At 40.4% G+C, this 24,938-nt stretch overlaps 1 protein-coding gene across 1 annotated transcript in view; it reads left to right on the top strand.

Moving 5' to 3' along the window:
• The window catches only part of LOC128740448 (uncharacterized), a 148,213-nt gene that overhangs the window by 101,368 nt on the left and 21,907 nt on the right, over positions 1-24,938 (top strand). Inside the window, exon 15 of the mRNA XM_053835989.1 lies at positions 11,527-11,918. Coding sequence (XP_053691964.1) covers positions 11,527-11,918 — 392 coding nt within the window. The remainder of the gene's footprint in view (positions 1-11,526; positions 11,919-24,938) is intronic.

Below are 24,938 nucleotides of genomic sequence, written 5' to 3'. Positions count from 1 at the left end.
TTCCGGATATTCAAAAGTTTCATTACCTGCGAGCAGCTGTAAAGGGAGAAGCTGCTAAATTGATCGAATCGATTGGAATTAGCTCTGCCAACTACGCTTTGGCCTGGCAGACATTAGAGGGGCGTTATTCCAACGATTATTTACTTAAAAAACGGCATCTGCAAGCACTCTTCGACATTCCGTGCATGAAAAAGGAGTCCGCTACAACGTTACATGGGTTAGTAGACGAGTTCGAGCGGTACGTTAAAATTCTTCATCAACTGGGCGAGCCAACCGATTCGTGGGGTACCATCTTGGAGCATCTTCTGTGTACCCGCCTGCATGACAGCACTCTTCGAGAATGGGAAAACCATGCCTCGACCGTAGAGAATCCTGATTACACCTGCTTAATCGATTTCCTCCAAAGAAGGACCAGAGTTTTGGATTCAATATCAGTGAATCATAACCACGCTTCCAATCCTGCTTCTGTTACGCCAGCTAACACATCAAAGCGACCCTTTCACTCGCAATATCGGTTGTCTTCCTACTCTTCTACAGCAAATTCAGTAGGATCCAAACCCACAAAAAGATGTGGTGTTTGCGGTCAACCGCACATGGCGATAAAATGCCCAAAGTTCAACCAGCTTACGTTTGGAGAACGTCAGCAACTCGTTCAATCCAAGCGACTTTGTCATAATTGTTTGAAAACTGGCCACATGGTTCGCAATTGTTTATCCAACTCCAGTTGTCAAAAATGCAATCGTCGTCATCATACTCTGCTGCATCCTACGCAAGGTGACGGGTCACGAAGGACCTTCGAAGCAACTGCTTCAAGTTCTACTCTATCGGAGAATTCGCAACCTGACGAACCTACTACAGCAACCGCGTCGACCCAGTCTTCAGTTCCAGCTACCGAAAATGTTCCAGAAGTGGAAGTCAGCTCCGCTGTCCAGCATCCAAGAGAGAATGTTTTCCTGCTCACTGTGATCGTGAAGGTAATCGACGCTTTCGGACATACGCATCTGGCTCGCGCTTTGTTGGACAGCGCATCGCAGCCAAATCTCATCACAGATCGAATGGCTCAAATTCTTCGCTTAAGAAGGGATCGTGTTAATGTTACCGTACAGGGAGCCGGTAAACTTTGTAAACTGGTTCGGGAATCAGTTTTTGCACAAATCCATTCTAGACGGAATGATTTTTCTTGCGGTGTAAGTTTTCTAGTAATGGATAAGGTAACGGCAAATCTTCCTTCTCAGGATATTTCTACAACTGGATGGAAAATTCCCAAGGGATTGTTCCTGGCAGATCCATCGTTCAACAAGAGTCAACCAATCGATATGGTATTAGGAGCCAGACATTTCTATTCGTTCTTTCCCAGTGCTGCGCGTATTCAGTTGGACAAAAATCTACCGCTTTTAGTAGACAGCGTCTTCGGATGGACTATTGTTGGCTCTGCAAGTCCTGTTCTTTCTTCACCAGTTTCTTCTTCGGCAGTCTGCAATACCGTATTAGTTTCGAATATCTCTCTGGAAGACAGCATCGAACGTTTTTGGAAAACCGAAGAACTTACCACTGAAGGCAACTACTCGGTTGAGGAGACGCAATGTGAAACCCTGTACCAGGCTACTGTTTCCCGAAATCCTGAAGGACGCTATTTTGTACGCTACCCCAAGAAACCTGATTTCGAATCAATATTAGGTGAGTCAAAATCTGCTGCTATGAGACGATTTGAATTACTTGAAAGACGGCTGCAGCGAAACCCACTACTTAAAGATGATTATCACCAGTTCATGCGAGAGTATCTCTCCCTTGGCCATATGCAGTTGGTCAAAGAGGACGAAGAACACAACTCTCGAGCCTATTATTTACCTCACCACCCCGTAATTAAGGAAGCAAGTTCGACAACCAAGGTTCGAGTCGTTTTCGACGGCTCTGCAAAAACTTCCACCGGTTTCTCGCTTAATGAAGCTCTTTGCGTAGGCCCCGTGGTGCAGGACGATCTTCTCACTATCATCTTACGGTTTCGCGCATTCCCAGTTGCTCTAGTCGGAGATATTGCTAAAATGTACAGACAAGCACTCGTTCATCCGGAAGATATCCCGTTGCAGCGCATTTTATGGCGCTTTTCATCAGAATCACCTGTACAAACCTACGAATTGCTAACTGTAACTTATGGTTTAGCTCCTTCAACAGTTCTTGCGACCCGTACTCTCCAGCAGCTAGCGACAGACGAAGGCGAACCATATCCGGCCGATGCACAGGCTCTTAAGAAATGTTTTTATGTCAACGGTTTCATTGGTGGGGCACAAACAGTCGAAGAAGCCACCCAGTTTCAGAAAGGTGAAACCGTCTCAAAACAGTTCTCGATTCACCTGATGAGCCCGTTTTTAGACCCAGAGAGAGTGTTGAGAGTAGGAGGCCGTCTTAATTTGTCCCAGCTACCCTATCGAGCAAAGCATCCGGTTTTAATTCCCGCTAACCACCCGTTTACCCGGATGACAGCTGAACATTACCACCGTAAATTGCTTCATGGCGGCGGGCGCTTGCTGTTAAGTACAATTCGAGAGGAATTTTGGCCGCCAAGAGGCCGCAAACTAGTTCAAAGCATCGTCAGAAATTGTTTTCGTTGCACACGCCTCAATCCAGTACCTGCCCAGCAACAAATCGGTCAATTACCAGCTCCGAGAATAATCCCAAGTCGTCCATTCAGTATCACCGGCATTGACTACGCTGGCCCACTGTATCTTCGTCCGATTCATAAGCGTGCAGCACCTGCCAAATCTTACCTGTGCGTCTTTGTGTGCTCCTCAACCAAAGCAGTGCACCTAGAATTGGTGAATGACCTCTCCACCCAAGCATTCCAGTGTTGCCTCCAAAGGTTCCTCGCCCGGCGTGGCTGTCCTGCGCATATCCATTCTGATAATGGTAAACATTTCGAACCGTCACTGCTACCCATGAGAGAAGATCCGAACGACTTAGCCGCACTCACACCTGGACACTTTCTGATCGGATCATCCCTGCAAGCCCTGCCCGACCCAGAACTGAACAACATACCTGTGAACCGACTCGACCACTATCAGCAGCTGCAGTTGCATGTGCAGCAATTTTGGATCCATTGGCGAAAGGAGTATCTACAAGAACTACAGAAAGACACCAGAGGATGGAAACGAAATGATGAAATAGCTCCCGGCACAATGGTCATCATTGTCGACGAAATGCAACCACCGATTCGCTGGCCGTTAGGGCGAATACAAGCTGTTAAGCCCGGAAAAGATCAGCTGGCACGAGTTGTTTCAGTCCGCACTACTCGTGGAATCATCACTCGTCCGATTGCAAAAATTTGCCTGTTGCCGTGTTCTCCAGTACCGGCCAGCACTTCACAAGATTCACCAATGGCCAACAACCCACAACCGGCCCAACGCAGTTCGGATATGTCGTCAGAATGAACTAACGTGAGAAGAAATAGTGTTAGAATTATAAAAACCAACCTGTATTACTAGTTAGTTAAAAGTTATGTTTCTTATTTACATTTTTTGTTGAACACGATTGTTCAAGGCGGCGGGTATGTTGAGACTTAGAAGTAAAATCGACCGCACTGGCGGATAGAACTGCATCCTGTAGCAGATTGGTGCTAACGGGCGTACATTTAGACCAGTTTTGCAGCCCTTCTGGCAACCCGTCTGCCGCATAATAATTTCGGTAGCGATCGGACGATAGTCAGTCCAGATCGAACCAGTAGCAAGAGTGAACGCAAAACTTGCGTCTTCGTTGTCCTGCAATCAAATATACTTACCACTCTGCAATACTTACCTGTGTAGTTAGTTATTAGTTGGACCCGTTTAGCCTGAAATAAATCTCTAAGTTATAGTGCCTAATACGGTGACTTAAGTGATTCTGTAACAGTGAAATTTCCGATCCACTACCATCCTCTTTGGTGGTTATTATCCAGCAGCCGCCGGCTGTCGTCGTTCCCGCCTGCTATACACGCTTGCTGCCGGCTATCGTCGTTTCCTTTTTTCCTTCAAAATACACAACGTAGGGCAAGCGCCAACAGGCATATTATACCGCAGGTAGGGCATTTTACCCCACGCAGACGAGAAACACAACATTTAGGTGCTTCTATTAAATAATTCCTATCATATTTATTCCACAATACTAAATGAAATAAACAATTGCAATTGGTTGTCAGCTTAAATACCAACATATACTCGTAGTTGTCACGTTAATTTGGGGAAGCATAACAGAGATATATCCATTTATTCTTAGGGGAGGCACATTATACACAATTCCCCTACCTACACAGTCTGATGCTGAAATAGCTGCTTCAGGTGTCGCCGATTGTGCTGTTGACCTGGAAAATTTTATGGTCATTTAAGGCGATTTCTGGTGCAAAGAAATAGAAGCTCCTACTCACCTGCTCCCGATGGTATTCCGGCTATTATTTTCTGAGGTTGCACTACTACTCTTGCCGTGCCACTTAGTCAGGTTTTTTACCAAATCGTTTGAGCAACGCGATATTCCAACGCTGTGGTAACAATTCTATATGCTTCCTGTATTTAAAAAAGGACAAAGGCGTGATGCAACGAAGTACAGAGGCATTACCAGTCTTTCTGCTAGATCTCAAACATCTCAAATATGAAACTCAAATTGACACACTGTACACAAGGCCGTTTTCGATGCAGTAGATCATCGAATACCCTTGCACAAGCTATCTAAGCTTAGTGTATCTGACAAACTGACTTCATGCTGGAGCTCTTGTCGTATAGCACGTACTTTACGTGTCAAGCTGGATTCCTCAGTTTCACACGTACTTCTGGTGTGCCACAAGGCAGTAACCTGGGGCCTTTGCTGTTCGCCGTGTACTTCAACGACATTGCTATCCTGCTTGGTTCCGGATGCGCACTGGTCTATGCCGACGATCTCAAGACCCAACTCGTTGTGAAATCTATCGCTGATTGCTACCAACTGCAAGTGCTGTTGGACATTTTGACTGACTGGTGTATTAGAAACAAGCTCCCAACAAACATTGCCAAATGCTTGGTTATAACATTTCACCGATGCAATGTGTCCATCTTAGGCGACATCCATTTAGTACGTCACGCAAATTTCGATCAAAATCATTCGTGACCCCCCTGAGAAAGTACGTCACGTCACGGCAACCCCCGCCCTTCACAACAAAAAAATTAAATATTCATTCCAACTTTTTATTTAAAGCTACCGCCATCCGGGGTGAGATTGTGCCACGGGGGTGAGATTGTGCCAAAAACCAAAAATGTTCATTTGTGAAAATTTATTGTATCTATAGAAACTTGTGACCCAAATCCAAAATGATGATGAACATAACATATTTATTCATAACTTCCAATGGAACACAGATAATATAAGCAAACTATTTAGCCTAAACAGGGTTTCAAAGTTCGCGATCAAAAATACTCGGAAATAACACTTGTAAAAAATGTCCCGCGTAAACCAACCCAAACAAGAAATCGCATCAACTTGCTATTGTGAAGGTATATAAACTAATCATTTACAATGTATTGAAAGGTTATTATGCGTTGGATAAGTTTTGATTACGAAAATTATTTTTTTCGAAACTTTGTACTTTTCGAGCTTCACGGGGGTGAGATTGTGCCAAGCCATAATGATCGATCCAATTTGTGGATTTCACATATACAAAAAAAATACGTTAGTATACACCAGTACACTCACATTCTTTACTATTGAGCACAATATTTTGACAGATTAGATTGCATCATCCATTTTGGAGCAAACAGCATCATAGGTCTGCTAAATAATTTAAACTAATTTTTACTTTTTCTCTAGAAATTTCAGATACTTTGAATAAACACTCTAAAATAAGACGAATATATTATACCGTGTAAAAACTGCCAGTTTTAAGGAGGGGGAGGGGGTGGGATAGGCCATATGTTCTGCGGCCGCGGGTTCTCGAACGAAGTAATGGTTACTTTTGTTAAATGATCAAATAGGTATGCCCCCTTGGGATACACCCCTTCATATATCTCCCCTTGTTAACCCTACAAACGCTACTGGCTATATAAAGGCTGTCCATTGACTACGAACTCATTTTTAGTTATTTCAGTCCTCCCCGGGTTATTTTTTTTTCATACTTTTTGTATGATGCGTTGTTTTTGGCCGACCCCCTGCCCGTAATAGTCCACTTAGTTCATGGACGGCCCCATATGAACTACTTTATACTGATATTTATGTGTATTGTTTATAAACATGCTAATGTACACTGTTTAGGTTTTTTGCCTAACTTTATGTTTTTGGCACAATGTCACTCCCTAGAAGGGGTGAGATTGTGCCAAAGTTCATGCACTTCTAGTAAAACTAGGTTTCATTGTAACTAAACCATCTCTACGGTAGTTGTTAATTGAACAATTTAGTATATATTGACAGGTTTGAAATCAACTTAGTTCCTAAATTGTGTGTATACTGAGCTAAAGAACAAAAACATATGCTTTTTTGGCACAATCTCGCCCCGGATGACGGTATCAAATGAATTTCAGCAAATCAAAAAAGGAAAATTTTCGAGCTTATAAGTCACCGATTCACGGATTTTGAAGATGATCTCCAATTGCTGCGATCGGATACGCTCCAGAAGTCGCTGATGTGTCGTCGATTAATGTTTCACGCATATCCACGTCCTTTACATCCATCCACTCAAATTCGTCTGATCTAGTTGAACGAATCAGGACTTCCTGCTGACGTCTTGCAGCAACACGCCTTGGAAGAACTTTTCTGACGGATTTTGTCATTTTGTGTATTCATTCAATCGTGCAATCATTCAATACTACCTTAGATGCGAAATTTAATCCGCAAGTAGCATAACCTCTATCCTTCAGAGAGCTTTTGAGTGAGGGGCAGTATAAATTATACCGAAAAACCTTAAAAGCAGCCGTGGAATTTTGGTATGAGTTTATGTTCATCGATTGAGTTCAGCACGAATATCAAGAGAAAACATTGCCATGGGTCTCTGGTAACCAGTGTTGCCACATGTACAGATTTATTTGGAAAAGTACAGATTTTTTAAAATTTTTTGGTACAGATTCTTTACGGTACAGATTACAGAATTGCCAAAAAGTACAGATAAGTACAGATTTTTTTGTGTGTCAAAAACTCATACTTTTTTCTCATTACTGTTTCTTGAAATCAATAGAGAGGCAATTCTTAGTATGAATGGAAACAAAACAAAACGTTTTACCTTTGTTTATGTCTAAGTTTAGTAGTGATATGTGCAAACATCACGAAGTAAAAATAAATGATTTGAGACTCGTGCATTTTTTTAATGCTAACAAACCAAATTTTTCTATGCAATAAATATTTTTAATGGTACAGATTTTGGTACAGATTTTTGAAAGAAAAAGTACAGATAAAAAAGACTTTTGCCCCTTCCAGTACAGATGAATATGTGGCAACACTGCTGGTAACACCCCGTAGCCCCTCAGGAGTTTGTGTGACTGCTATTTGCGGTTGCAAAAATCTTTTAGGCAGGACGGTACTCAAGCAGCTCTTCAGCGGTATACTGCATATTCTGTAAAGCCTTAATGGAGAGTTCATACTACATAAAAGAATAAATGAGTCCTGTTCACACAAATATGTTAAAAAAAAGTTTTCATTCAAAAAATTTAACTATTTGTTTTAAAATCCATCAGTAGGTACGTTAATTTTATAGAAGCCTTCAATAGTTGTATCTTAAAATAAAGGCTAAATTATTACTTCCCGAATAAATTTTCCATTCAATTTTTTTTTTTCATGTGACGTCACATAACTTCATACCCCCCTCCCCCCTTCGTCACAAATCGTCACGATTAGATCAACCCCCTCTCCCCCTATAAGCGTGACGTACTTTATTGATGCCCCATTATTTGATTACCGTATGAACGGAGCTATTCGTTGACGCGTCGATCAGATCAGCAATCTTGGAGTTCTGTTAGATAACAAGTTCACGTTCAACCAACATTATACTGCTGCCATCTCTAGAACTCTGAATCATCACTAAATTTCCCAAAACTTTACAGTTCTCTATTGCTTAAAGGCGTTGTACTGTGCATTGGAACGCCAAATACTTGAAAATATTATATTATCTGGAATACGTACTACGTACCCGCTCCGATGCCAGCTTTTGGATTTGAAGATATTAGACAGTCGTCGTAGGATTCAACAAGCAACTTTTGTGGCCAAGGTCCTTAATAATGAAATTGATTCCTCGGCTCTGTTGTCTCGTATTGATTTTCGAGCTTCACGCAGGCAGCTTCGTTCATCGAATTTACTGACAACCAGATTCTATCGGACTATGTACAGTTTTTATGAAAAACTGACGTAATGCATCCGCACCTACACGCTGGGCAAGGAATTATTCGGCTTTGAACAAGTTTCTCCACGCGCCTTTAGCATCCTAATAAGATCTAGGATGCTACAATAGTTTTATTCTAGATATAAGTTCATGTAGATCGTCTCCAGGTTGTCAGATGAATCAACCAAAAGTACAAATAAAGTTTTAACGCAAAACCAGCATTGGTTTCTTTCAAACCTAGGCTACATCAAATTAACATAACAAAATGTTATATGTATTGCTATCTATTCTAGTAAGTTATTGCCAATAATTCATGATTAACAATGCCAAAATTATTTCTTTAGGGAGATCTTAAAGCACCTGATACAATAGTACTTACAAAATACGTTATAATTCGAATACTTCACGTTTTATGCATAACGTGACTATCTTGTTCACTGTAAGCGACCTAAGCAAGGACCCTTTTCTCCCGCCATTTGCAAAATATTTCTCATATGGGCATTGCAAAAAAAATGAATTCATCATAGCAATAAAACTTAAGTGACTTTCCTACTAAATAAAAACATCTAGTCAGACACTTCCTAAATTTCCAGCAAATGCTGTAGTTGAATGACTTCCAAGCTTTCCCGGTTACACGAAAGCTGAACCGTAAAAGAAAGTAAAAACTGCTGCGAACATTTGTGCAATCATAAATCATAAATTAGATTCTTGGAAGGCTTCCAAATTTTTGTGTCTTTGATATGAGCTGTTCTCAAGCCAATTTATCAATATATGGGCTACCATCAGTCCAGTTTTTTTTCTCGGATCTTCACATTGAAACCATTAGACGACAGCAAAATGAAAACAAAAACTCTAAGCAGAAACTTAGCCTGGATCTTGGAATCAATTCTCGTGAGCAGACGGCCATACTAAATTGCAAACATCCCGAAACAAAACGAAGAGAAAATGTTTTGCTGGAAAATGTTGCCCGTCGGTTGGGTGGCCACGACGGAGACATTAGTAAGCCTGATTAGACTGGGGATTTTCGTGACGTTGTACCAGTGGGTTTGCTAGCAGTGCGTATCATCGAAAAACTAAGAACACAAATAAAGCTCCCTAAAAAATGAGACAATAAAACTTGTTTTTCCCAGGCTCCGGCTTCAATTTGGTCCGGCCTACAGTTAGTAGTCGTAACATGAAGTGTGCTTTAGCAATCGTCACTAGGTTTTCAGCGGAAGAGGTGCTCAATTATTCAACGGTGTCAAAACCCATTATGGTCAGCATTTTCAAACCCGTTATGAATTTCTGCCCTGCACAAACTCAATAAGCGTCGAGTGCATTTACCGAATTGTAAAACAGCTGCAGTTAGCAAAAGTTCCCTCACTGTGGCTAATCCTGGGGACGCCAGAGAAAGGAAACAATTTTCCAGAAAAGTTTTCGCTTGAAAGAATACTCACGAAACGAAACTAGATTAAAACTTAAAGTGTTTAGATTTCTCACCATATTACCAGTAGCAGAAGAAACGTGCATCGAAAATTGATTTTTCCTCACGTACCCTGGGTGGGGCAAAAAAAAGGTTGTCTTTACGGCAGCGGTTTGTTTTCCTCTTTTTTTAATAGGTGGTGTTTCTACGCCAAAAGCATGTTCATTTGGGCAATACGGGACCGTCGTCGTCCCAAAAAGAAAGGGACTTCCGCTTGTTGTTACCAATTCGAGCGCCAGTTGAAAAACTCCCCTGCTGTGAATACTAATGATGCATAGCTTGGTGTAAACGATTTGACCATGTTGGCAATCCTGCCCGTGGCAGGATTAGCTAAAAAATGAGAAAAACTGCCCGGGGCTAGAAACACTCAGCATAAAAGCGCAGACGAACTTTTTAACAACGCTAATGTAAAACGGAATCGAAATATGCCACATGGTCCATCCGCAATTTAATTTGCTAGTGAATAGTAGCCGGCGAAGATGTCGCACAGCAGCTGTGCAAAATCAAAACGATGACAATTCGACAGGATGGAATTTAATCGAATATTTCCTGACTGGTGGGCTGTAGGCTTTCGAGCAGGAATGCCGTATGCCACATTTAGCCTGGAATAAAATCACTTGCTAAACTACCGAGTTTATCGGTTTAGGTTGGCTTCAAATCAATCAAGGGCAAGGGCGTTTATTGGTTTAGGTTGGTATTTAATCAAGCAAGGACAAAAATTAAATGTTTCTACGTTTCGTTTTTAGTTATAGTTGAACAATCTTTAAGGAATCGAATATTGTAGTCTGATTTACAACTGCAAAATAGTTTCTAGTTCTAGTTTCCAATACGTATTATAATAGTACAAATGTTGAATAAATAACCGTGCGTCCGCTTTAACTTATGAATCAATGAAGATGGCTTATTCATGACGATTGTAATAATAAAGTGCGGCATCTACATCAATCATTAAGAAGTACAGAACTTATAAGGAGGAAACTCCATCTTAAGTTTCCAACGCAGAAAAGTACCAATATCAATAGAAAATATTCACGATAAAACCAACATTCTATGGAGCTAATATCAAATCATTATTATCCAGCATTAGTTTATACATGAAATTACAATTCGTTATTAAAATGACATTCATGAAGTGATTAATTTATATCGACGTCCTTTTTCTACCAACTTTGATACGCTACACTTTCATATCATATTGCCAGGTTCTCTTGCCGTAAGTGCTAAATGGGTTCGTTCCGAGGCTTACGGTTGATTGTGCTCTGCTTGACCATCGATGCTATTCATTACAGCCGGCTCTTGTTGGCCGAGATCTACGAGAGCAAACAACCTCCTAATGCCTGATGATATTGCCATCAATCAAATGGAAATGAAATTTATGGCCGTTTCCCTTTGCGTCGTCCATCCGCAAGCACCATCATCGCCGCAACCGTTAGCACCGTCAAGGGGCGGAAGCATTTAGAAAATGATCATGTTTTGTGGCTTTGAGGGCCTATGTTTCGCCTGTGCTCTGCAAAAGTTTGCAGTTTATCAGATATATTAACTGGCGTTGCGTTCAAGATAAATGAGGCAATCAATTGTTTGATCAAACTCAGAATAAAAACATTCGTGTCAAAATTCGCACCTCGTGCCACGCTACGTCGTGTGATCAAACATATCCACAGCAAACCGCATGGGTTCAATATGTACTATTAAATTTATTGTTTCACGTTCACCAGATTTAATGATGTGGCAACGATTATAATCAAAACCGCCATTCATCCAATTTCAGGATTGGTACAGCGTGGTAATCTCTCTATTGACCGCGTTCTTGCTGCTCAGTTCCTCGACCCTGATTGCCATCACGCTGCTGGTAACAACGGAACTAGGACCACGGAAGCTAACAGTCGCCACCAGTACGCTGGCAAACGGAATCACCAGCAGCATAGGGATCAGCTGGTTCCTGCCGATTCTCTGTGCCACCTCGACGCCGCTGGTCTACCGGGTCATGTTCGAAACCCCCTCCCATTGGTGGCACACGACGGACTCGTTCGGTTTCATCCTCTTCATCGTCATCGAGTCGCTTTTCGTAATATTATTTTTACTGTTGTTCCTGACGCTGATGAAGAAACTTTTGTATCTAGCTAGAAAGCACGACAAGCACAACACTTCGATACTCAGACGGTAAGTGAGATTAGATTGCAGCAGCATAGCACCTGATTTCGACTTACAGTTGAGATGGTCGTAAAGCCGATCGATAAAAGCATTTTATTGCATTTTCATGGCCCGGGGGCCGACATCTGATACCTCTTAATTTTGTGGCACCTTTGGTATTTCACAGCTGATATACAAGTAATAACAATAATTTCTAAATGGAGATCGGTTGAAAACAAAATCTACATTCATTATTGCAATTTCTTTATCTATTTAGCCACCAGAGTGGACTCTGCACTGCACATTCAATGACGATGTAAATTAAGATTTAATTTAGAATTATTCATATTTCATCAATTACCAGCATGCCGAATAACTAACGACCAGTCACAATGAAAACATAATTTCGCATTTTTTTCAGAAAAAATATTCGTAAAACTATATTCCTAGCTGATAAAACAAATTCATAACATTTAAAAACATTCGTAAGTTTTTTTCTACCGCAAATATTATTATTACGAGTGGTTCGTATTTATTACTAGAGCACATGCTAAGCATATTTTGCACCAGAACACATTTGATGCACGGTTATTGCCTGGTATTGTTACCGACGAGATCGGGGTGCAAAGATTAACCGTATACAGTTGTCCTGGTTCTGCGGCATCGTCTGCTATTCTTACGGTAATATGACAAGCGAGTCCTGCTCCGATTCCCGATCATGTCAGTTTTTTTTCGGAGAAAAAAGTGATTTCAAATATATCTGACAGGTGTATAATTTCGATACCTATTTTTATCAACAGTTTATACAACACAATGGGAATGCAATTTTACAATATAATAATACTGACAAGAACCCGAGCAGGAGCGAAGAGCAAAATAATACAAAAACAATATCAAACTGTGTTATAATGGTATATTTTGTTATTGAATAGATATGGAGATACATTGATAACACATTTTGTTATTTAGTAGATATTTAAAACAGTGGTTGTAAGATGAGTATAATAACTGATTTTGTTATCATATCTTATTTTGGCCTTAAAATGACATTCGATATATTTCATACATTTTTTTTATTGATTAAAGAAATTTTAGATTATTTTATTTTTATTTTTATTTTTTATTTTGCTATTCATCTGACCTTTAATGGTCTACATGAAGTGTAGGGTGGGGAAAAGCTCACTTGAGGTGGTCCCAAAAGATCTTCCTCAAATGTGCATAAAAACCCCAGCGTCTTTTAATGTGCGTCACAATACATTTGATACATAAAATTATTAGATTACATAATTATTACATTATTATAGCATTACATTGTCATTTTTTAAAAAATTAACATGAAAAGACAAACTATAGTAAACCACTCACTAATAATTTACGACGATACACGGATGAAGTTTCATTGAAACTGAACAAATCGGCATATTGGTTAAACTGACGGGCCATTGCTGAGAGTGGTGAGAAGGCAGCATATTGGGTGGTCTGGAATTCCACCTGAAGCATAGTTCTTGGTCGCAGGACTCTAGAAGGTGCGTAGAAACCGATTTGCGATAACAGATCCGGAGCATCGTACTCTGCAGTAATCAGTTTTACGATGAAAACAGCTTGCGATGCTCTTCGACGCTGATCTAATGTTTTGATGCCCAACAGACGACAGCGATCTTCGTAGGAAGGCAAGTTGTGCGGATCATTCCAAGGTAGATTCCTCAGGGCGTAACGGACGAATTTGCGTTGAATGCTCTCTAGTCTATTAATCCATATTGCCTGATACGGGCACCAAACAACACTGGCAAACTCTAGTCTTGAACGGACTAGCGAACAATATAGAGCTTTAAAGCATAATGGATCATCAAACTCACGAGCTATTTTGAAAATGAACCCAAGTTGACGGCTAGCTTTCTCAATAATCGTTGCGATGTGAGGTCCGAAGGACAGTTTTTCGTCTAGTATTACTCCCAAATCCTTTACCTGCTCGACTCTGCTAAGTTTAGTTCCGGCAATATTGTAATCAAATCGGATTACATTTTTCGTACGATGGTAACTGATCACGCAACATTTTTCCACGCTCAATAACAATTGGTTTCTATTACACCAATCAGTAAATCGATTTAACAAAGTCTGCAGTTCCATACAGTCTCCGATTTGCCGAATTGCAAGGTATATTTTCAAATCATCAGCAAAGAATTGTCGTCCGCCTTGGTCAAGGATCAGTGCTGCATCGTTTACAAATATTGAGAATAGTAAAGGACCAAGATTACTACCCTGCGGTACACCTGAATGATTCGTAAATGTAGCAGACTGGCAATTTCCAATCCGTACGTAGAGTTGCCTATCAACGAGATATGATTCCAGCCAATTGCAAATCCTCTCGGTACAGCCAAGTCTCTTCAGCTTGCACAGAAGTAGTTTGTGGTTGACAGTGTCAAACGCGGCTTTTAGATCAGTGTATATTGTATCAATCTGTGCTTTGGAACTGATATTTTTGATGCAAAACGACACGAAATCAACAAGGTTTGTTTCCACAGAACGTCCTCGAAAAAATCCGTGTTGCATTATACTGATATAGTTTCGGCAGGCAGCAAATAATGTGTTGTTCACGATAGTCTCGAAAACCTTAGACTCCGCACACAAAGAAGTTATTCCTCTGTAATTTGTTACATTACATTTGTCACCTTTTTTAAAAACCGGAAACATGCAAGATTTCTTCCAAGAAGTAGGGAACTTTTGTTGTTGAAGCGACAAGTTGAATAAGGATGTTAACGGAACTGCCAAGACATCTAAACATTTTTTCATTAACGCTGGTGGAAGCATACCAGGTCCGGGCGAAAAAGATGACTTCAGGTTACTAGCAGCAGAAATGACTGTCTGCTCGCATATGCTGAATATGTCCATTTCCAGCACAGCAGATGGTACGTTTGACAGAGCCTGCTCTACTTGCGAAGCAGTGGTCAAGTTCCAGTTAAAAACGCTTGAAAAGTGTTGCGCAAATAAGTTGCACTTCTCAGCAACCGAGGAAGCATTATCATCGTTGAGCGACAAAGTCGAAGGAAGACCACTTTCTTTCCTCTTGATGTTAACAAAGCTCCAAAACTGATTCGGATTCCGACGCAAATTTTGCTGAGCCCGGCGAACATAACGATTATAAAGAAACCTATTGTAAGACCGATACTTATTGCTGGCACTGGTAAAACTGCGCTTCAGAATCGGGCAACGACGTGAGGTGTAGGCACGGAGAGCCTTCGCTCTAGCTCTTTTCATTCTACGGTGTTTTGCGTTAGACCAAGGGGGATTCCGCGGGGGCAGCCGAGGGGGTACAGCAATGTTTATGCATTCGCTCATCATCTGGTCATAAAAATTCACGGCGTCATCGACTTCAGCAAAGTGCTCAAGAGAACCCCAGTCAATTTGCGATAAAAGATCCCGTAACAATTCAACGTTTGCTTTACGATAGTCAAGTTGATTTGGATCATGTATGTCGATGAATTGTATTGGCCGACGAGTAGTTAATTCCACGCAAAGGGCAGGGTGAAATGGGTCAGGAGCAACAATAGTTTCCGGTGCTTCAGAAACGCAGCAACTAGGGCAGCAATCCTCATTCACGAAAACAAGATCCAAACAGCGTGACTGGTGGTTACAAATAGCGTTTAATTGCCGGAGTCCCAAAAACGCAATACCGTCAAGCAACATACGACTAGCAGAAGTAAATGACGATTCAATTTGGTCAGCAGTAGCATAGCCTTACACACAGCTTTTCCATGCTAGACCAGACTGGTTGAGGTCACCCAATACCAACAAAGTATCACACGTTCGCATTCTGGCGAAAGCGGACTCAAACACACTCAGCTGATCCTGTATAATACTGCAATCGGCCCGTTTTTCGGGTGGGACATAGACAGCCGCAATGAACAAATTTTTGGTTCCTGTAACTATTTTAACCAAAAGCGTTTCGAGTCTTACTGGAACTAATTCGACGATTTGATAACTAACGAGAGAAGTCGAGACAGCAATTAGCACGCCACCTCCACGCAAATGTATGCTGTTGTTTGGGTTGCGATCATTCCGGAAGACGGTGTAGTCATCGCCGAATAATTGTAATGAATTGAAGCGACTATCTAGCCAAGTCTCCGTTAATACGTATACGTCGTAGTCGTTTTCCAAAACAGCCAGATAGACATCGTCGATTTTTGTCCGGAGTCCTCTTGTGTTCTGGTAGAAAACTCGAAGTTTAGTTTGATCGTCCGTAGCCGTTTCGGGAACCAGAGCAGGAGTCATTGGCTGGAAAAGTGGAAATTCAAATGCGGGTACATTGAATTCTTCCTCGTGGTACTCGCCTGTGACAAGGGTAGTAATACCCTCGCCGTCAGTTCGAATGCACCTTTGTACATTACAAGAAATATCGGTATTTAGCATCGTCAGATGAGATTGAAAGGTAGCGGTATTGCCTTCAATAATGAAATTTGCTCGGTGATTGATATCACTGTCAATGCCAGGAGTGTCGCATTCGGTGCCTTGCGAGAAATTAATGCGAGATGCATCCTCCACCAATTCGTTCCCGCTTTCGGCTCGTGCAGGCAGACTAGAAAATACACACAATCTCTGACTTTTTGGTAAACAATTGAAATACATATACTTAACTGGATGGGGGGCCCGTTGGCCCCCCGCATCCTCCAAAGAAAGAGGATCTTCGACTAGGGAACAATCGGTGTAGTTACCACGGCTGGCGTCAACCCCTGTCCTTTTTTTGTTCCATATTCTTCGAATTCTCTGAAGTAGATCCCAGCAGGCCAAGTGCTTGCAGCTAGTGCGGCAGTTTTGAGTTTTGGATCGATACCCACTTTAAAGGAAACAAAGCGCAGCAATTTCGTATCAACATCTCTTTTAACCAGCTTAACAACTTCGAGCGGCTCGTCACACTGTAGGCATTCTTTAACCATATCGTGGACGTTCTGAACTGATACGTCCGGATGGATTCTGGATAAGTAAATCCAAAATTTCTTTTCCGCTACCGGAATAGTGACGACTGTCGTTGCCAAGTTAGTATTCGTTCCGACTGTGATGTCCCGGTTAGAAACGAACTGGTCCTCTCTACGGCGCTTAGGTGTTGGACGGTGAATGGATGGCCAATTATTTTGCGGGATGCGCGGCGTGATGTCCGATTTACCCGCTATGCTGGCAGCCTTTGCGTTTTCTTTACGCATCTCCGTTTTCAGCTCGTTGATAGCAGCCGTTTGCTGTGCTATTAACTCAGCTATAGTGTTACCAAGAGCAGCAATCGTAGGGCGAAAAGTAGCATATTTCAACAGTTTCAGGCATCCGTCGCAAAACCAGAGAATGTTATCGGTACCAGCTTTTATTTTTGTAAACAGTTGGCTGCTTACACCTGCGCACTTGAAGTGAGCGACCGTTTCGCAGAAGCCCTGACATTTGATATGGTCAGACTCCTTTGTCGGCTTAGCGCACTTATCACAGACGAACTCCATTGTAGTCAGTGAAGTAAACAAAGCAGCCGATATGCGTACAAAATCACTGATTTCTGGCCGGTGCAATCGTTTCAATGAACTGAACTTCACTTTAGCACAATACAGTAAATACTTATTAAACACTTCGTGAAGATTTAACTACGGCAAATTGAGAAATATCACACAAAACTTCGAAAATTATTCAGAGCAGATTCCACAATAACAAACGTTATGCAGTGTTGCTAGAATTTTTTGTTTATAAATTATTAAATTATTTATTATTATAAATATTTTATAAAAGCATTTTTTAATATCTCATATACTACTGCATTTGTTATTCAATACCTTAATAATACTAAAATATGTTATTCTAAACTCTGAATACAATCGTGTTATTGCTTTGTTATTCAAATAACACAAGTAGTTATTCTTTTAGTCTTAAAGGAAAATTTTGATATTATTTTTTGTTATTTTACCAACTATGTCAGCCAAAACAAGACCAAATTTTGATATGAGTTATTCGATTTCCAATAACACATTTTGATGTTATTTTGCTATTCGCTCCTGCTCGGGAAGCGCTCGTTTTTTGGCTGTACTCAGAAGGAAAATGACACTACCATGAAATTTTCACACTATGAACTATGAAAATCTGTTGAGTAGAATATCTAACCATCTTAACTTTAAAATTTTTCACTGTTGTAAAAAATTTTGTGATTCTTTATTCAGCCATTTCTAACAAAATTTACTTACTATGTCGTACAAATTTTGCTGTTTCACGATGCTTATTTCGAGAGTTAAAATTTTTTACACTTACTACAAAATTTTACAAAGCTTTGGACCCATTTTGTACGGTAATTTTGAATAATTTCCATTTAATAAACTGTAATATGTTCCCTCTTGATGCGGACTAAAAATAAAATCTCTTTTCCATCGAGTTTTTCATGGACGGAGAACTGCCTATTTATGCAAGCGACAGGCTACTGCATTCATCAGATAGGAAAAATTTTCGCCACTACCCACTGCAAGGTTCGATGATCCAACGAAACAACAAGCGCTTTGATGATGAAGTGGAAAAACTTTCCAATGCAGATTTTCGATCGAGCGTGAGAAAAAGTAAACCGACTGAAAAGTTATCCTATACTAGGTATACTGTACAGCGTATCATACATACTATCGGATAGCCAGTGGTTGAGCTTGCTTTTCGGGTGCTTTAAAACAACAAAAAATAAGTTCGTGGTTGCTTCAAACTTTAGTTTTTGTTCAGTTTTTGCGTAACTTATTTGAGTGCCTTTATCCTATCGGTCGATCCTGATTGACCAGCAGCACACAGTTTTTCATACTAAATTAGATGCGTTGTGTGAAATAAAGCCATAATGAATAGGAACGTTTTGGAATTTGAATTTATTCGTAAAAAATTTTAGACTGTTAATACCTCACGAAAATTCAGTTAAATTAAATACCCAATCAAATAAATTATGACGGATTTCACGCCAACTCGACCAGAGGTTGGCATGACCTTCTCAAAATTTAATGAAATTTTGTATATGTAGAGAGTTCATGTAAATAAACAACTTTGCATACTTAATTTTTCCAAAATTGTCTAAACTAACTTTTGGAAAGGGCTTAATTTTTTTCTCTTTTTTATCATAAAAAATATAACTCGAAAATTATAAGACCTACAAAAAATGATCTATGGGTGTCTTTTAGAAAATCTTTGGAATTTTCATAAAAAGCATACTGAAAAAAATAAAAATTAATTTCTACACTAAGAAAAAAGCATTTTAAAAACTAAAAAACAAAGTGAATTTTTTAATCGAGCAAAAACAACATGGCTTTTAAGCATTTTTATTTAAAGTTTAAACGTGAAAACCGAATCTGTTCTTGCTTTTAATATATACGTTATCATTTTCCATGCAAAAATCTACGGAAAAAAGAGAAAAACGAAAGAAAATTTTTTTGGACGATTTTCGGAAATTCCATTGTTCGAATTTCCATTTCTGTTTCATGCTAGAAGCGTTAACTCAACTCATACACTCATTTTTCGAGTTTTTCAGGCTGTAGAGCCCACGGACAATTGATTTTATAAAAAATTTAACTCATATCCTACAAATTATTTTTTTACCCCCAGATTTTCAAGCCAATTTCCAAGGGGGGAGGGGTGACAAAAACTTTGAAAATGATTTGCTATGGCCTAAATTTTTATTAGAAAAACTTTTTTCCTCTAAATATGCTCATTTTGTAATGCATGAGAGACAAAATCATCATCATCGGTACTATGAACGCCAAGGTCGACAGAGTAGAAATGTGATAGGGAAATTTTTAAAAAATCGATTTTTAGATTTTAAATGCTTTTTTCTCAGTGTAGAAATTAACTTTTAATTTTTTCAGTATTTTTTTATTAAGATTCAGAAGTTTTTCTAAAAGTCACCCATAAATCATTTTTTGCAGGTCCTATAATTTTTGAATTTTATTTTTTATAATAAAAAATAGAAAAGAATAAGCCCTTTTCAAAAGTTAGAATAGGTCAATTTTCGAAAAACTAAGTATGCAAAATTGTTTATTTATATGAACTCTTTACACACAAAAAGTTTCATTGAAATCTGAGAGGATGCTGCCAACCCCATAGACGAGTTGGCGTGAAATCCGTCTTATTATCAAACCAAACAATGCAAAACAATATCAATTAGACCAACCCTAACCCAGAGATCTAGAGGTGTCAAATAACACGATCTAAGTTATCAAATTCCGGTTGATTAAATGAACAATTTGCAATTCTTAGACCAATACGTCTAAGACAAGCGATTAATTATTCACTAAAAACGCCTCCCAATTGGTCCATTGTTTCGCGTGCTGGGTGACAAGTAGCGCCATCTTGTTGAAACCACTTGTCGGCCAAATCCACTGGTGAATTTGAGGCAATAATGTAATCTGTAGTCTATAGCAGGTTCTAAAGATGTCTGAAGCAAGATAGTAAAATGATAAAGTAAGATGGCGTTCATCTTTAATTTTGAGAAATTACGAACGAATTATTATGCTGGCCACCAAATTACATCAAACAGAGAATTTTTCTTTATCATTGTCTTATTATCGACTTAAAACCGACCCAGATAACACAAAATCGTAATAGAAAGTTCACATTAAATCGTTTTCATGTCAATTTCATATTGGAGTTGTATAATGATTAGAGTATGTCAAATCGAAGTGAACAATAAGTTGTTTTGCAGTCGTGCGTGTCTTCATATACAATTAATGACTGTGAATTATAAAGCAAGATAGACAATTGCAATATTTGATTATATCTATATCATATATTCAGTAGTATTTAGTTGCGTGTTATAAAAACTGCGCAAAATAGAATTACAAATAGTTGTCAAAATTTTCGCACGTATATCGCCTCCACTTTGGTACATATATGCTCTTATATGGCGTGAAATATAACTTTTTCGTTCAGATATGATTTCGTATACCTCAGTTGCAATCGAGATATACAAACCAAATGGTTTACTTTACACCAGGTCGCTGGTGTCGCATCAAAAGCTCGTCTCCACTCCACTCAGTTCTGGGCTATTTGTTAGCGTTTCCTTCAGCTGCTCAACACTCGTAAGTCATCTTTGATCTGGTCAAGCCATCTAGCACGTTGGACCCCTCTATTACTGAGCGAAGCCTAAATTACAGCAGCAAAGTGTGAAGTAAGTCTTGCTTGTTAACCAACTGCAGATGACCGACTATCATCAGTAGTCAAGTCGTTGAACGCGGTCGGAATTTAGACGATATCGATTATTGCTGACACGATGACGTACCGAACTGTTTATACTGTGTCATTAGTCACAATATGTAGTTCATGGGAGGCGAACGAAATTTTCTAGTGAGGCTGTACTTATCATATAGTTTATTTTAGACACATTGATTTACAGCCCAATTCGCCTAGAGTCTACTCTTAGCCTGACTAGACTGACGTCAAAGTCGTTTACGTAACCTAAGAGTTAGTTATAGCCAACTTGTTGAAAATCCTGTCCCTTCTACGCGATGCGTAGGGGCTGGAGGATACCACCAAAACGTGCATGTAGCAAATCACACGATCAAGAGTAGTCTTGATCAATCCCGTCAGTTTACTTGGAAATGCATTGGCATACCTTGTGTGCCAAAAATACTGTTCGCAAAACTCAAGAGCAATTGCAACGGTTTCCTGCTAAACGTTGGTCATTCGTTAAAAGGAAAGCCAAGGATCATGGTCTTCCTGCGAACAGAACCCGTGGAGATGTTGTGGCTACGTCTACTTTTACTTACTTATGTGTCCATGTCCGCCGGTCCGGCAGAACAAAGCGATGAAATGGGAAATCTCCACTGTTGACGGTTACCCGCCATACCTTTTATTTGTCGTCTTGACAGGTTCTCGTCTACAGCCTGGATGTCGTTGGCTAAACTACGGCGCCAAGAGTCTCTGGGTCTACGTCTTCTACGGTGCGCTGTCCTTGCGGATTCTAGTCGAGTGCTTCTCTGCAGATCTCGCTCGCTCCTTTCCTCCTTTTGACCGATTCACTTTCACCTACGTTCACGAATTTCTGTTGCTATCGGCCGTTGAGGACATCGACAGTGGAGCTTCTCATTGGATATCAAGTTGTCAGGCCACCAGGCACGAAAAAAGGGTGTCCCACATCAATTTGCACCACGGAAGAAACGCTGTAGAAAATTACCCATCGGGTATTTTCTCTTGAAAATTTGAGTAAAAGTAGTTTAAAGTGTTTACACTTTATTTTTATCGCGGTCAGTTTTTCGAAAATTGGAAAAAATGGCGTCACCCGAAAAGCAACGTCACGAATTTATTTTGCGCAAGCACCTGGAAAATCCCCAACTCTCTCATCATAAATGATGAGACTTACGTCAAGGCGGACTTCCCGCAGCTTCCGGGGCTACTGTACTTCACCGCCCAGCATAAGTTTGATGTTCCGGAGGAAGTAAGGATGCAGGAACTTTCCAAGTTTGCCAAGAAATACATGATTTGGCCAAGAAATACATCATGTGGCAAACGGAGTGCTCCGTTTGTGACTACCGGGACTGTAAACGGCCAGATATACCTCAAGGAGTGTCCACAGAAGCATCTGCTTTCTCTGTCGAAGCAACACGAGGGCCCTACGATCTTCTGGGCGGATCTAGCTTCATGCCAATATTCAAAGGATGTATTGGAGTGGTACGAAGTCAACGGAGTCACTTTCGTACCCAAGGACATGAACGCTTCCAACGCACCGGAACTAAGGCCCATCGAAAAATATTAGGCTATTATGAAGCAGGCACTGCGGAAGCATCCCAAGGAAGTCAAGTCTGGGGAAGACATAAAGAAAAAGTAGATTTCCTTACAGATGAAGCTGCAGCTATGTTGTACAAATTTTTTGAGTGGAGTTAAGCGTAAGGTGTGAGCACACAGTTATGGTATTGAAGTTGAATGAAACAAATATGCCAAAAACTTACTAATGGGTTATATTTTGTTGTCTGAAAGTTTGAAAAGGATCGGTCAATTAGGTAATTTTCTACAGCGTTTCTTCCGTGGTGCAATTTGATGTGGGACACCCTTTAATATACCGCAGGCACCGGTTAATAAATACTTGCAGTTTTTGCGTAGTCTCCGCTGAGACGCACCACGGTTTACAGGCATACAGCAATACGGATTTAACGTTTGAATTAAAGATTCGGGACTTCGTACGTAGAGTGATCTGGTTTGAGCGCCAAATGTTTCGCAGACCTGCAAAGGCACCCTGGCCTTCCTGATCCGTGTGGCTATATCAGTCTTGGTTCCACCATCGGGCGTTGTTTGGTTACCAAGATATTGAAAGGCGTCTACCTGCTCAACTTGTTGTCCCGCTACTGTGAAGTTGGTGGGATTGTCAGTGTTCACTACCATAGACTTAGTTTTTGCTACATTAACTATAAGACCTGCTGCTTGAGAGCAATCGGAGAGGTCATCTAATTTGCTATGTGGCTACGTCGAACACGCAGAAAAGTGAACTCTCTACAATTTTCAACTCTCCAACCCGTGCTCTAGTCGCCGATCAATGTGTAGAACTTATATTCTAGCTAACCTTATCGATCTGGATACTTTTACTGAAGTTACGCTAATGAAAACTACACGAAAATTTAGGCCTTGCTTAGGGCCAGATGGAGTGCCTTCAGCAATTCTTCCTTCATTGTTTTCATTCTTCAAAATTCCTTTGTTACGGATCTCAAACTTTTCAGTGGAGCAGGTGAAATTTCCCTCTGAATGAAAAAAGTCAATCATGTTCCCTTTCTTCATAAAAGGACTGTAACAGTTGGTGTAAAACCAACTCTATTCCGGATCTAAACTTTTGCAGTTAATTATCTGCGACATCATTATATTCAGCAGCCGTGGTTACATCTTTTTGCAGCAACATGGGTTCATGCCTGGTCGTTCAGTGAACACTAATTTAATGGAGTTTACTACTCACTGCAGTGAAGCGATCGGTATCGATTATCAGGTAGATGCGATCTATATGGACCCAGCCTATATGGACCCAGATCTATATGGAGCTGCCTTTGCCGCATTGATCATATCAGGTATCAGGTATCAGCATCTTTGGCTCGAGCAGCACGTTCCTCACAATCATGTGGAAGATTTGTGCCTTGCCCATCTTGCCCGTGTCATCATTTACCTGATGAGGACGGGAAGGAAAACAGGAGGAATAGGAAGGGGTGGATGAGGAATTTGGACAAACACAAACATATATATACCGAGAGATTTTTGTACCCCCGAGGGGATACTGCAATCCTTGGTAGTTAACTTATCAAAAGTACACCCCCTGGGGGGTATACTCATGATAAATAAGAGCTTATAGCTCAATACCACTTTCGGTAAGGAACATCAAAATGTCTCGTAATTTTAGTTTCCTAAAATCCGATTCATTTAAGACGTAGGATCCAAAGATCCTATGACGCAATTGTGCTACTGCAGGACAGTTGCAAATTACGTGATATGGTGTACCGTAGTCGGATTCACATAAATTACAATGAAACGATTCAGCTCGCTGAATCGTAGCCATATGATAATTTAGTCTGCAGTGACCAGTCAGTGATCTGACAAGAATACTGCAATTTACCTTTGAGTGTTGCAAAAGAAATTTCGCAACCTTCTCACAAGGCTTAACAATGAAACTTTTCGTTTGACGACAAGTTTCAAGATTTTCCCAATAACGTACATGTTCAGATGAAAACCAAGATCGAATCTTTTGTTTTATCCAACATGCCGCAATTGGTAAAGCAGGTTCCGGTCCGAAAACCGACTTTTCTGCTCCAGATCTTGCTAGTTCATCAGCCCATTCATTTCCGGTTATACCAGAATGGCCAGGAACCCAAACCAGATGAACGGCATTTAGAATGCTTAGTTCTTCTAATTGGGTGTGGCAGGCGATGACTGTTTTAGATTTAGAATTAGCCGCACAAAGGGCTTTTATAGCGGCTTGACTGTCAGAACAGAAGTAAATAATCTTGCCTATCAGTTCTTTCTGAAGTGCAAACTGAGCTCCGCACATAATTGCAAAGATTTCAGCTTGAAAAACGGTGCAGTAACTACCCAACGAATAGGATT

Source organism: Sabethes cyaneus, chromosome 3, assembly GCF_943734655.1.
Source record: "Sabethes cyaneus chromosome 3, idSabCyanKW18_F2, whole genome shotgun sequence".
Lineage (NCBI taxonomy): Eukaryota > Metazoa > Arthropoda > Insecta > Diptera > Culicidae > Sabethes > Sabethes cyaneus.
The sequence above is the reverse complement of the archived record's forward strand: the minus strand, read 5'-3'. Positions and strand labels throughout refer to the sequence as shown.